The sequence below is a fragment of the Drosophila suzukii genome, chromosome Y (genome assembly GCF_043229965.1).
Source record: "Drosophila suzukii chromosome Y, CBGP_Dsuzu_IsoJpt1.0, whole genome shotgun sequence".
NCBI lineage: Eukaryota > Metazoa > Arthropoda > Insecta > Diptera > Drosophilidae > Drosophila > Drosophila suzukii.
The window spans coordinates 7,179,029-7,190,554 of NC_092085.1; the positions used below are offsets into that span (position 1 = coordinate 7,179,029).

At 42.4% G+C, this 11,526-nt stretch overlaps 1 protein-coding gene across 1 annotated transcript; it reads right to left on the minus strand.

The window, feature by feature from the left end:
• Window positions 1-424: 424 nt before the first annotated feature.
• On the minus strand, window positions 425-4,592 carry LOC139353724 (uncharacterized). Its single transcript, XM_070998047.1, has 4 exons — window positions 2,513-4,592; window positions 1,418-2,425; window positions 918-1,278; window positions 425-866 (listed from the first exon to the last, which is right to left on the minus strand). Exons 1-4 carry the CDS (start codon window positions 4,590-4,592, stop codon window positions 425-427), a joined length of 3,891 nt encoding a protein of 1,296 aa, XP_070854148.1.
• Window positions 4,593-11,526: the final 6,934 nt, after the last annotated feature.

The following is an 11,526-nucleotide window of genomic DNA, read 5'->3' on the forward strand; positions in this document are numbered from 1 at the left end:
GTTCTACCACTTTTGGAAAAACTATGTGGGATTGGTCTGGCAACCTAGAGCAGCTGGTGGTAAAGAAGAAATGAAGAACAAAACGACGCGGCAGGCCTGGCAAACTAAAAGACGAAAAAAGCAGAAAGAATTCGCGAGACGAACGGAGAAGACGTGAAATACGACGCATTGGGTGGAAAGAGAAGACAAACATAATAAAACCAATTTATAATACAAAAACTCTGATGAAGAATAAAAACGTTTTATTTCCCAATTTGAGTGGACTGTATTTCAATGATTAAATTTGTCACATTTCTTAACACTAAGTCCTAAAAAATCTCTAAAGTGTGACGCAGCACCAAAATACATTAAAAAGGCGAAAGTTAGTATTTCATATACCAAAGAGAATAAGATTCAAAATTAAATAACGGCTGCAATGCGTTCATCAACATCCCAGGCCGCCCTGAAACAATGTTTCAGAATTAGGCAGTACAGCTAACTTGGTGATGGGTCGGGTCATCTCTCCAGTAGACGTCTTAAGTTTTACAGCGCTTACAAGTCCATCTGGTCCAGGATGAGCTTCCACTACACGGGCTAGTATCCAAGCTGCTGGAGGGAGATTTGAGTCCTTGACGAGGACTATATTGTCTACTGCGATGTTGCGTTCCTTGTTGCTCCACTTTTGACGTTGCTGTAGGGAAGTCAAATACTCTTGGTGCCAGCGTTTCCAAAACCCTTGATACATCGATTGCAAGTGCTGCCAATAGTCCAGACGATTGATCGGTAGATTAGTCAGATCTCCCTCTGGAACAGTTGTAAATGAGCGTCCAATTAAAAAGTGGGCCGGAGACAAGTAGGTTAGGTCAGTGTCAGGTGTGTGCACTGATCTGAGCGATCAGAGTTTGCATTTGTTCAAATGTTAGAACAGTTTTTCCCACAACTCGACGCAGATGCAATTTAACACCGATGACTCCCACTTTCCTCCCCAATGTGGCGAATGGGGAGGGATAAAACTCCATTTGATTCCATCATCGGCCAGCGATTGTGCTAGATTGCGTTGATGCTCCTGCGAAGATAAAAGTGGCTGCATCTCATCTAATGCCCGTTTGGCACCAACAAAATTAGTCCCGTTGTCGCTGAAGATTTGTGAGCATTTTCCTCGAAGGGACATGAAACGCCGAAGACATGCCAGGAATGTGTCTGTGCTAAGATCGGTGGCCAGTTCCAAATGTATGGCTGACGTTACAAGGCAAACAAAGAGGCATATGTAGCCCTTCGTTTTTCGGGCTTTTTCCTTTCCTTCAGTATAAATGGACCAGCATAGTCACAGCCTGAGTGCTGGAAGGGTAAAGCTTCTGTTATACGGATGCCTGGTAGATCGGCCATGAATTGGTGCTCCGTGAGTTTACGTTGGTTTACGTTATCAGGTTGCGCGCACCAACACCACGAACAATTACAAAAAGTGCAGAAACTCCTGGATGAAGATTTGTCGTATGCTCTTGTTCCAAAATCATTCTTGTGATGCGGTTCGACTTCGGAAGCAGTATAGGGTGTTTTACATCAGCTGGTAATTGTGAGTTGTCCAGTCGTCCACCAACTCGAAGAAGGCCATCCTTGCAGATAATCGGCGAGAGCTTCACCAACTGGGAGCGGCTGTGAAGTGGCTCGTTTTCCGTCAGTAGGTTGCGGTCTTCTATGAAACATTTCTGAGCCTCCTGCAGGCAAAGAATGCGAGCAGCCTGAATCTCCTCAAAGGTGAGCATCTTTCCATTTGCCAGCGTTGCAGATTTAGTGGCCTTGGTCTTTTGGATGAAGCGAAGGGCGTAAGCTACAACGCGTACCAGCTTTGTCCAGGACGAGACGCGTTGAGTCAAAGCTTCGATTGGTGACAATGAGGAGGTTTCCTGTGCGGTTAATGCGGTGGTCTTCACTTCCTCTTTTCCATGGTTTTCTAAAAGGGAAGAACAGAACTTTTTAGAGGTCAACTTTACCGCAAGCATTTCTGGATCTTGCAGCCATGAAGGTCCCATCCACCATAAGTCAAAATGGAGAAGGTCTGAAGCAAGCATTCCTCGTGTGGCGCAGTCCGCCGGATTCTCCTTTGTGTTTACATGATGCCATGCATTGCGCGGTAAGGCTTCGAGTATTTCTGAGGTTCTATTGGCTACAAATGTTTTAAGCTTCGTTGGAGGATGTGAAAGCCAGGCCAAGACTATGGTTGAGTCGCACCATGCATGTACTTCAATGTCGTTGTGTTGTAGTGCAGCCTTGACTGATAAGAACAGTCGGCTTAGTAGCAAAGCGCCACACAGTTCGAGACGCGGTAGAGACTGCTGCTTCAGCGGAGCAACTCTAGTTTTTCCTGCTATGAGTGAAACAGATACGGTGCCATCTGCTCGCACCACTCTGCTATAGATAACTGCGGAATATGCCTTGATGGAGGCATCTGAAAATCCATGCAGTTATATGTGATCTTCATTGTTTTGGACAAACCGTGGCAGGCGTAGGTCACGAAGGATGTGTAGGTCGTCACGGCATTTATTCCACCAGTCCGCAATTTTCGGAGGAAACTCCGTGTCCCAGCCGAGATCGAGTAGCCACAATTCTTGGAACAGAATCTTAAACTGCACTACCACTGGTGACAGAATACACAGCGGGTCAAAGATGCGTGCCACATCTGACAGCACTTGGCGTTTGGTGTTGTGCGGATTTGTTGTGAGGCAAACCTTGTAAGATAACATATCCTCTTCTGGATCCCAATGAATGCCAAGAACCTTTGCTGTAGAATTGGATCCTTTGCCTTGTACTCCGGTTGTAGCGAGAGATCTGTCAGCGACAAGTGATGAATTGGAAACCCATTTACCAAGTTCCATGCCTGCACATTTCATCAACTGGATCAACTCATTTTGATTGCGAATGAGCTCATCCTCGGTATGTGCTCCGGTCAGTACGTCGTCCACATAAAACTGATCCTTCAAGATTTTTGCAGCGGTAGGAAAATCGTGTTGATGGTCGTGGGCTAACTGATCCAGGACCCTCACTGCCAAAAATGGTGCGCAGGATGTGCCGTATGTTACCGTGGATAGTTCATAGTGTTTAATAGGAGTCGTTTCATCTTCTCTCCAAACTATACGCTGATAGCCACAATGGTTGGCAGCCACCCAAATTTGTCGATACATTTTGACAATATCTGCTGAGAAGACGAACTTGAACATTCTGAAACGCATGCAAATCGAGAAAAGGTTTCGTAGAATGCTGGGTCCAATGTGCAGAGCTTCGTTTAAGGACCGTCCATTCGTGTCCTTGAATGGGCCGTCAAATACGACGCGTAATTTTTGGGTAATTACAGGATGATGTGGCAAGTAAAAGCTCGGCTTTTTGTCAATGTCTTCTCCCGATAGTTCTCGCATGTGGCCCAATTGAAGATACTCACGCATAAATTGCACGTACTGTGAATGCAGAATGGGGTCTTTCTTTAGGCGGCGCTCTACACCCCTGAATCTTGTTAGCGCTCCCTGTAAAGTATCCGAAAACTGTTCCATGGAGGTTTTGAACGGAAGTTCGACGATGTAACGCCCCTTAGAGTCCCGAGTGTGCGTCTTCACAAAGTGCTGCTCAACTTCATCGTCCTCCGGTTTCCCATGGAATTCCTGGTTGACATCCTCCAGCTCCCAAAAGCGTCTTAGCGATTCGTAAATGTCAATAGCCGTGTGCATTGTTGTTGTAGGTGAACAGTCGGTAGTAACGATAGATGTGATGACCCGTTCAAATATGGTCGAAATGGCGATCCATTTGCGACGGGTTTCCGCGTCGATCTTGGCTAGGATGAAGTGTATAATCCAGCAGCCCCTATTAGTTTGCCCTGCTGCATCCAGGCCGCGTACAATTTCGGTGGCTCCGTCCGTCACCTTTCGCAGAACCGTTACATCTGCTCTGGCGGTCGAAGGTAAGTTAATAAATGTCTCCAGCAGAGTGTTAACAATGTGACGTTGTCTATTGTACCGATCAATTAGGCAAATCCAAGCAGCCTCGTAAGCTGCATCCGTTATTGGCATATGTCGAATCAAGTCAGCTGCTTCGCCAGTGATGTACGTTTTCAAGTAGTGCAACTTTTGTATTGCTGTCAAATGCTGCTTGCTATGGATCGAACTCTCGAAGATGTTTTTAAAGGCTGGCCACTCCTTGTAGTCGCCAGTGAACAGCTTGATATGGATTTTTGGCAGTTCATTATGCATTACATTTGCTGCCGAGGTTGCCCTTAAAAGCGTTGCTTGTTGCTCAGCGAAACGCTCGTTGAGCTGCTGCTGTTGTTCCAGAAAACGAACTAGGTTTTCGTTTCCCACTCCTGATGCCATTGGTGCGGCCGCATCAGGGTTGCCAGAGTGTCTGAAGTTGTTGCCTTCTCTTTCATTCTCCTGAGCTTCTTCACAGGTGCGTATGAGGTTGCGAAATAATGTGCTTGCTTGTAAGTACTTGTCCTCGTACCTTTCGTTGTCGATGGCTGGATCGACGTACCCTTCCTCTTCGTCAAAAAGGACCATTTGGTCGCTGATGGACTCGAATTCTTTCCAGATGATGTTGAGCCTTTCCAATGAAACTTGTATTTCATCCATTTTGATCCCGCACGTGGATCTTGAGACGCCGTTAGCAAACGCGTAATGCTTGCCTTCGCACGACTTCTAGCTGCCTTCAAAATGATTTCAATGATTAAATTTGTCACATTTCTTGTGTGTCCGATGCTTTCCGTTGTAGTCTTAACACTAAGTCCTAAAAAATCTCTAAAGTGTGACGCAGCACCAAAATACATTAAAAAGGCGAAAGTTAGTATTTCATATACCAAAGAGAATAAGATTCAAAATTAAATAACGGCTGCAATGCGTTCATCAACAAACTCATTTTAATTAACCTATAATAAATTTAATAAATGTAATAAAACAAGCGGGATCGCGTTCAGGTTATTTGGAAAGTAATTTCACAACCCAGTCCCACATAACTTGGGGGCTCAACCAATAAAACCGAATAGTGTGAGAAAGAAAGTGAAAGAAAGAGCGGAAAAATTCATCAGCAAAACAGTTCACTCCGCAAATCTTAAAATTCAGAAATTTTGTCGATCCGGATAACACAAAAAAAAACGCAGCATGCGAATACATACATATGTAATTTCGAATATCCGGAAGTGTACGTGAGAGTGTAAGATGCCGAAATTGAGGATTTTGAAGGTATTAGCGCAATGCTTCGTGACGAAAAGAAGCAAAATAATCTCCTTTTGCACAAGTTCGTTTTTGAAGAAGAGGGAGATAGAAACAATAGAAAACGATTGCGCGAGTTTCAAGGCTACGAATATAACGAATCAAACAGTCTTTATTCCAAAAAAGTAAACTATGTCGGTGACCATTTGTCTGATATGGATCTGGCCATAGTTTGTAACGTGCTCAAACTACCCCATAACAAAGACGACCTAACAAAACACATATTTTACAACTTGAAAAAGATTCCTTGCTGAAGGACGCGGATTTTAATGAAAACGATAAGGACGAAAGCGAAGGTGATGAATCTGACGACGAAAGCGAAGGGAATAAAGCAGACGCCATAAGCATTCCAAGCAGCAACGGTGCCAAAAACGACCGCGAAACGGCAAGCAGTTTGTCAGAAATACCGAGGTTCTTTTTAAACTTTCGTGACATAGAAGACTCAGTCCGAGCATTCAGTGGCGAAGACAATTTGTCGGTCGAAGTGTGGGTCAAGGAATTTGAGGACATGGCTACTATAATGTCTTGGAACGATTTACAAAAATTCATTTTTGCCAAGCGATCGCTACAAGGCCTTGCAAAAATGTTTGCGAATAGTGAGCGCGAATTAACGAGTTGGGTAAAACTAAAGCAAGCCTTATTAGCCGAGTTCAAAACCGCGACAAACAGTGCTCAATTACACAAATTAATGGCTGACAGAAAAATGAGAAAAGGTGAAAATCTGCAGGAGGATTTTTTTACAAATGAAAGAACTAGCTTCTAGAGGAAATATAGAAAGCAGTTCCTTAATCCAATACGTAGTCGATGGAATTGATGATACCTGTGCTAATAAACTTGTACTCTATAACGCAAAAAGTCTGATCGAGTTTAAGGACAAACTAAAATGCTACGAAGTAATCCGCGGAATATCAAAAAGTGAGAATAAAAATCAAGTCATGTATTCAAAGGCGAACCATTCGGAGGCAAAAAGTGATTATAAAAACCAAGCAGTGCCTAACAGAAATGCTAGCAGGGACCTGAAATGTTACAATTGCGGGGCAAAAGGTCACACATCCGCGAATTGCGAAAACAAAACAAAAGGAAGAAAGTGTTTTCAGTGTAACAATTTCGGGCACATCGCAAAAGAATGCCCAGAAAAGGGTTTATGTGAAAAAGTGGAAGCAACCAACATGTGTAAGGTGTCATCTGCTCACGCGTTTATGTGCATAACAGTGGAGGCGAATAACATTAAATTCACCGTTCTAATCGACACCGGAAGCAAAAACAATTTGGTTACCGATACCACGTTTAAAAATCTTAACAAGCCAAAGCTAAGTAAGTGTAATATCTATCTCATCGGGTTCGGAAAATCAGACCAAAACAAGATCAAACCGTCGGGCTCCTTTCAACATAAAATAACAATTGATGGTGAACATTTCGCAACAAAGTTTCTGGTGGTGGAGTCGCAATTCCTGGACAAGGAATGGTTCTTGGTGAAGAATTTTGCAAACAAGCTCAATTGACAATATCCAGTGAGGGCGTGAAAGTAACCAAACCTACCAGTGACGAGGCAGATATCAGTTCGATTTATAAAATTGATACTGAAGATTGCAACCAAATAGTAACAGACATCGAACCAGGAGCAAGCGCGAAAGCTAAAGAGGTAGTACACAATGTTGTCCAAAACTATCAAGCGGTAAGCACAAAATCCACAAACATTCAAATCCAATGATACATTCACGACCTCACAGATTTTCGTATTCTGAGCGATGCATCATAGATAAACAAAGCGAACAGTGGCTGAAAGACGGTGTAATTGAAACCTCAGAGTCAGAATACAGCAGCCCAGTCGTACTTGTTAACAAACGTGACGGATCTCATCTCTTATGCATCGATTACAGACGAATCAACAAAGTCATTATCAGAGACCATTTTACACTTCCTTTGATCGAGGATCAACTTGACAGATTGCAGGACGCGCGTATTTTTAGCTCGATAGAAGAAGGGAGCCGAAAGTATACGTCTTTCGTCACACACAATGGACAATTCCAGTTTCTTCGGGTTCCTTTCGGGCATTCCAATTCGCCGAGCGTATTTCAGCGACATGTAAATGCTATCTTCAGAGACCTGACTTGTAAAGGTGTAGCCATACCATACGTCGACGACATAATAATATACATAATGTCATCCGGTATATTACATGAGCAAAAAAACGACCGATGCTGAAAGGAAGTTCACAAGCTACGAGCTCGAAATCTTAGCTATAGTGGAAGCCTTTAAAAAGTTCAGGGTCTACTTACTGGGTTTGCGGTTTCGACTCGTAACAGATTGTAATGCTCTAGCCAAAACCGTAGAAAAGAAAGACTTGTGCTCACGAATAGCCCGCTGGATCCTCCAGTTGCAAGAGTTCGAATACGTCGTCAAACTCCGAGGTGGCACACGAATTCGCCACGCTGACGCCCTGAGCCTGAGGCTTCATTGCATAGTAGAATCAAAAACATTCAGGCTCAAGACGACCAACTAAAAGCTATCATAGACTTTCTGACAAATAAGGCAACCCATAACAATTACTTCTTGAAATCGAGGCTCCTACACAAAGTAGTTGACGACTGTGAACTTATAGTTCATGAGGCACATGAGCATGGTCACTTCTCCGTCAAGAAATGTAAAGAGATTATTGGAAAAGAATTCTACATACCAAAGCTGGAGGAGAAAATTCTGAAGTCTATAAGCTGCTGCATACCTTTTATTGTCAGCAACCGTAAGCAAGGAAAGCAAGAGGGCGAACTTCATCCACTCAGCAAAGACGAAAAGCCGCTGCCGACGTATCGCATCGATTTTCTTGGCCCTTTGGAATCTACTCACAAACAGTATAGGCACATACTAGCAGTAATCGATAGTTGCACCAAATTTTGTTGGCTCTATCCGACCAAGACGAACTCTACCAAAGATGCTGTATCGAGACTTAACGAGCAAAGCAAAATCTTCGGCAATCCTAGTCACATCATTTCTGATAGAGGATCTGCGTTCACGTCAGAAGACTTTCAACTGTACTGCAACCGCGAAGGTATTAAGCATCATCTTATCACAACGGGCCTTCCACGGGCCAACGGTCAGGTCGAGAGGCTTAATACAACGATAATTGCTGTTCTTTCAAAACTCTCAATAGATGATCCACGACAATGGTTTAAGTTTGTCAGCAGCGTACAACAGGTCATCAACTCAACATTTTGCAGAAGCACGAAAACAACGCCTTTTGAGTTACTGACGGGAACCAAGATGCGTCTAAAAGCCGATACACAGATCCAGCAAATGTTAGAAGCAGAAATGATTCGGCTCTTCAACGACGATCGGGATGAACTTCGAAAACAAGGCAAGCAACAAATTCTTAAAGTCCAGGAGGAAAATAAAAGAAGATACTACGACGAAGTCCAGCTTCAAAGTACAGAGTCGGCGACTTAGTTGCTATTAAAAGGACTCAGCTTGGTCCAGGCCTAAAGTTAAAGGCCAAGTATCTCGGCCCATACCGTATTGTAAGGGTGAAATTGAATGATACCTATGACGTAACCAAAGACTCAGTGTTTAGCAAAGGCCCAAGGCAGACGAGCACTTGCGCTGAGTATCTAAGGCCGTGGATTCCTTATGACGACGACGAAGACGACGCATTCGAGGAGAATGCAGTGTAGGATGGCCGATTTGTGGGATTGGTCTGGCAACCTAGAGCAGCTGGTGGTAAGGAAGAAATGAAGAACAAAACGACGTGGCAGGCCTGCCAAACTAAAAGACGAAAAAAGCAGAAAGAATTCGCGAGACGAACGGAGAAGACGTGAAACACGACGCATTTGGTGAAAAGAGAAGACAAACATAAAAAGACGCAGACTAATCAGTTTAATAAAACCAATTTATAATACAAAAACTCATTTTAATTAACTTATAATAAATTTAATAAATATAATAAAACAAGAGGGATCGCGTTCAGGTTATTTGGAAAGTAGTTTCACAACCCAGTCCCACATATATCAATAGCTAGATTTTGTATATCCGTAACTTGTGAAGTACTGAAGCTACAGGCTTGGGCTATACGTCGTTAGAAAGGAATTTCGAATTACTATGGACGCTTATTAAAAACGATTTGTCTAAATACCACCGTTTAAAAATTATGGTCCAAAGTGTTTTTTAATTAGATTTTTTTTAGCCTTCTTCTATGTACGCCTTTTAAACACGCTTTGTTTAAATACCACCGTTTAAAAATTATGGTTTAAAGTATTTTTATACCCGTTACTCGTAGAGTAAAAGGGTATACTAGATTCGTCGGAAAGTATGTAACAGGCAGAAGGGAGCGTTTCCGACCCCAAAAAGTATATATATTCTTGATCAGGATCACTAGCCGAGTCGATCTAGCCATGTCCGTCTTTCCGTCTGTCCGTCTGTCCGTCTGTCCGTATGAACGCTGAGATCTCGCAAACTATGAGAGTTACAATACTGGGATTAGGCACGCAGATTCCTGAGATTCCTGCGCAGCGCAAGTTTGTTTCAGTAGAGTGCCACGCCCACTCTAACGCCCACAAACCGCCCAAAACTGTGGCTCCTACATTTTTGATGGTAGATAGAAAATTTTAACTGAAATGTATAAGTATTGTCAGTACCTATCGATTGACCCAAAAAAAATTTTGCTACGCCCACTCTAACGCCCACAAACCTCCCAAGAAGAGCCAGAAAATGCGAAATGACACTAGAGCCAGAAAACGACATACATGCATATGTATATATGCATGTGTGTGGATGTAAAAAATTGCAACCTAATATCCGCGCAAACACAATTCTTTCAAACAAAGCTATTCAACCTTTTTTTTATTTAGATTTTTTTTAGCCGTTCTCCTTATTTTTCAAACACCATTACATTGATTTCAAATTAAATTTTAAGGTGCATAGCCCTTGAGATTTGTCAACTTTTTGTATACGAAACATTCTTTTACAAAAACCCCTTTCAAAGTTATTAATCAACAAAAATGACCACATTTACCAGTACAGCGCATCCTACACTGCCTGAGCATTGACCTTTTTTGTGCGAATCCAAAATCTATTTGAAGGTCCTGGAAATTTAAGATAATGTTAAACAGCTTAATATAAGAAACATTAGTTCTACCACTTTTGGAAAAACTAGCTAGTTTGCCGAGGAAAGAGATTTATAAAGCTAGAATTTGTACACCCGTAACTTGTGAAGTACTGAAACTACAGGCTTGTGCTATACGTCGTTAGAAAAGTATTTCGAAATACTATGTACGCTTTTCTAACACGTTTTGTCTAAACACCACCGTTTAAAAATTATTATATAAAATTAAATGATTTTAATGGTCTTTGAAGTCATAAAAATGTCACTATCGTACCTATAAAGAGTAAAATTAATTGCCCACATCCCCATGTGACAATATTGATCAAGTATCCTTCCCCTCATTATGTGCAATTAATAGTCAGGTGCGAAAGGTGCACGTGAAAAAGGTCGCACACCCATAGTATCCAGAGGTTGATATCTCAGAGGTGATTGCCCCCATCGCCCCCACATCCCCATGTGACAATATTGATCATGTACCCTTCCCCTTAATAGTCAGGTGAGAAAGGCGCACGTGAGAAAAGTCGCACATCCATAGTATCCAAAGGTTGTTATGTTAGAGGAACATATCCGATCATGTTGGTGTTATCACAGGTGTTGCTGTGCACGTGTGAAAGGTCGCACACCCAAAGTATTCAAAGATGGTTGTCTTAGAAGAATATGCCCGATCATGTTGGGGAATAATGTTTCCTATGATTGTAAAACTAATTTAGAAATCAAAAGAATCCCAATTAAATAAATCTCACAAGTTAATAATTCTCAGATGTTAAATATTTTCAAATACACATTTTTGTTTCCGCCCCAGAACGTTTAGCTGGTACATTGTCTAAGATTCTCTCCTTTCCACAAATGGGTCATAAACATGTCATAAAAAGGGATCCAAGCAAGAGCTACCCAAACGCGCACCTGTCAATTACCTGAGCGCACGCTCACTGACAAGATTATGGGCCTCACGCCCATGACCTCACGGCTGACTGCTAGCTCTAATACGTTCCCATAATAAAGGCTAAAATCACGACCGCGCAACAACTCGCAAGTAGCCGACATATCTCAGTCAAGGAAATATTTTCCATTTTCCGTACCTGTAATTTTAACTCGAAGTGAAAAGTCAGAAGTTTATTTTGTACATTTGATATATATAGAAATTAATCTTCTGCTTTGATTCCAGCGACTTGCATAGAAGAAGCAGGCGCACGTTTCCGACGTCAT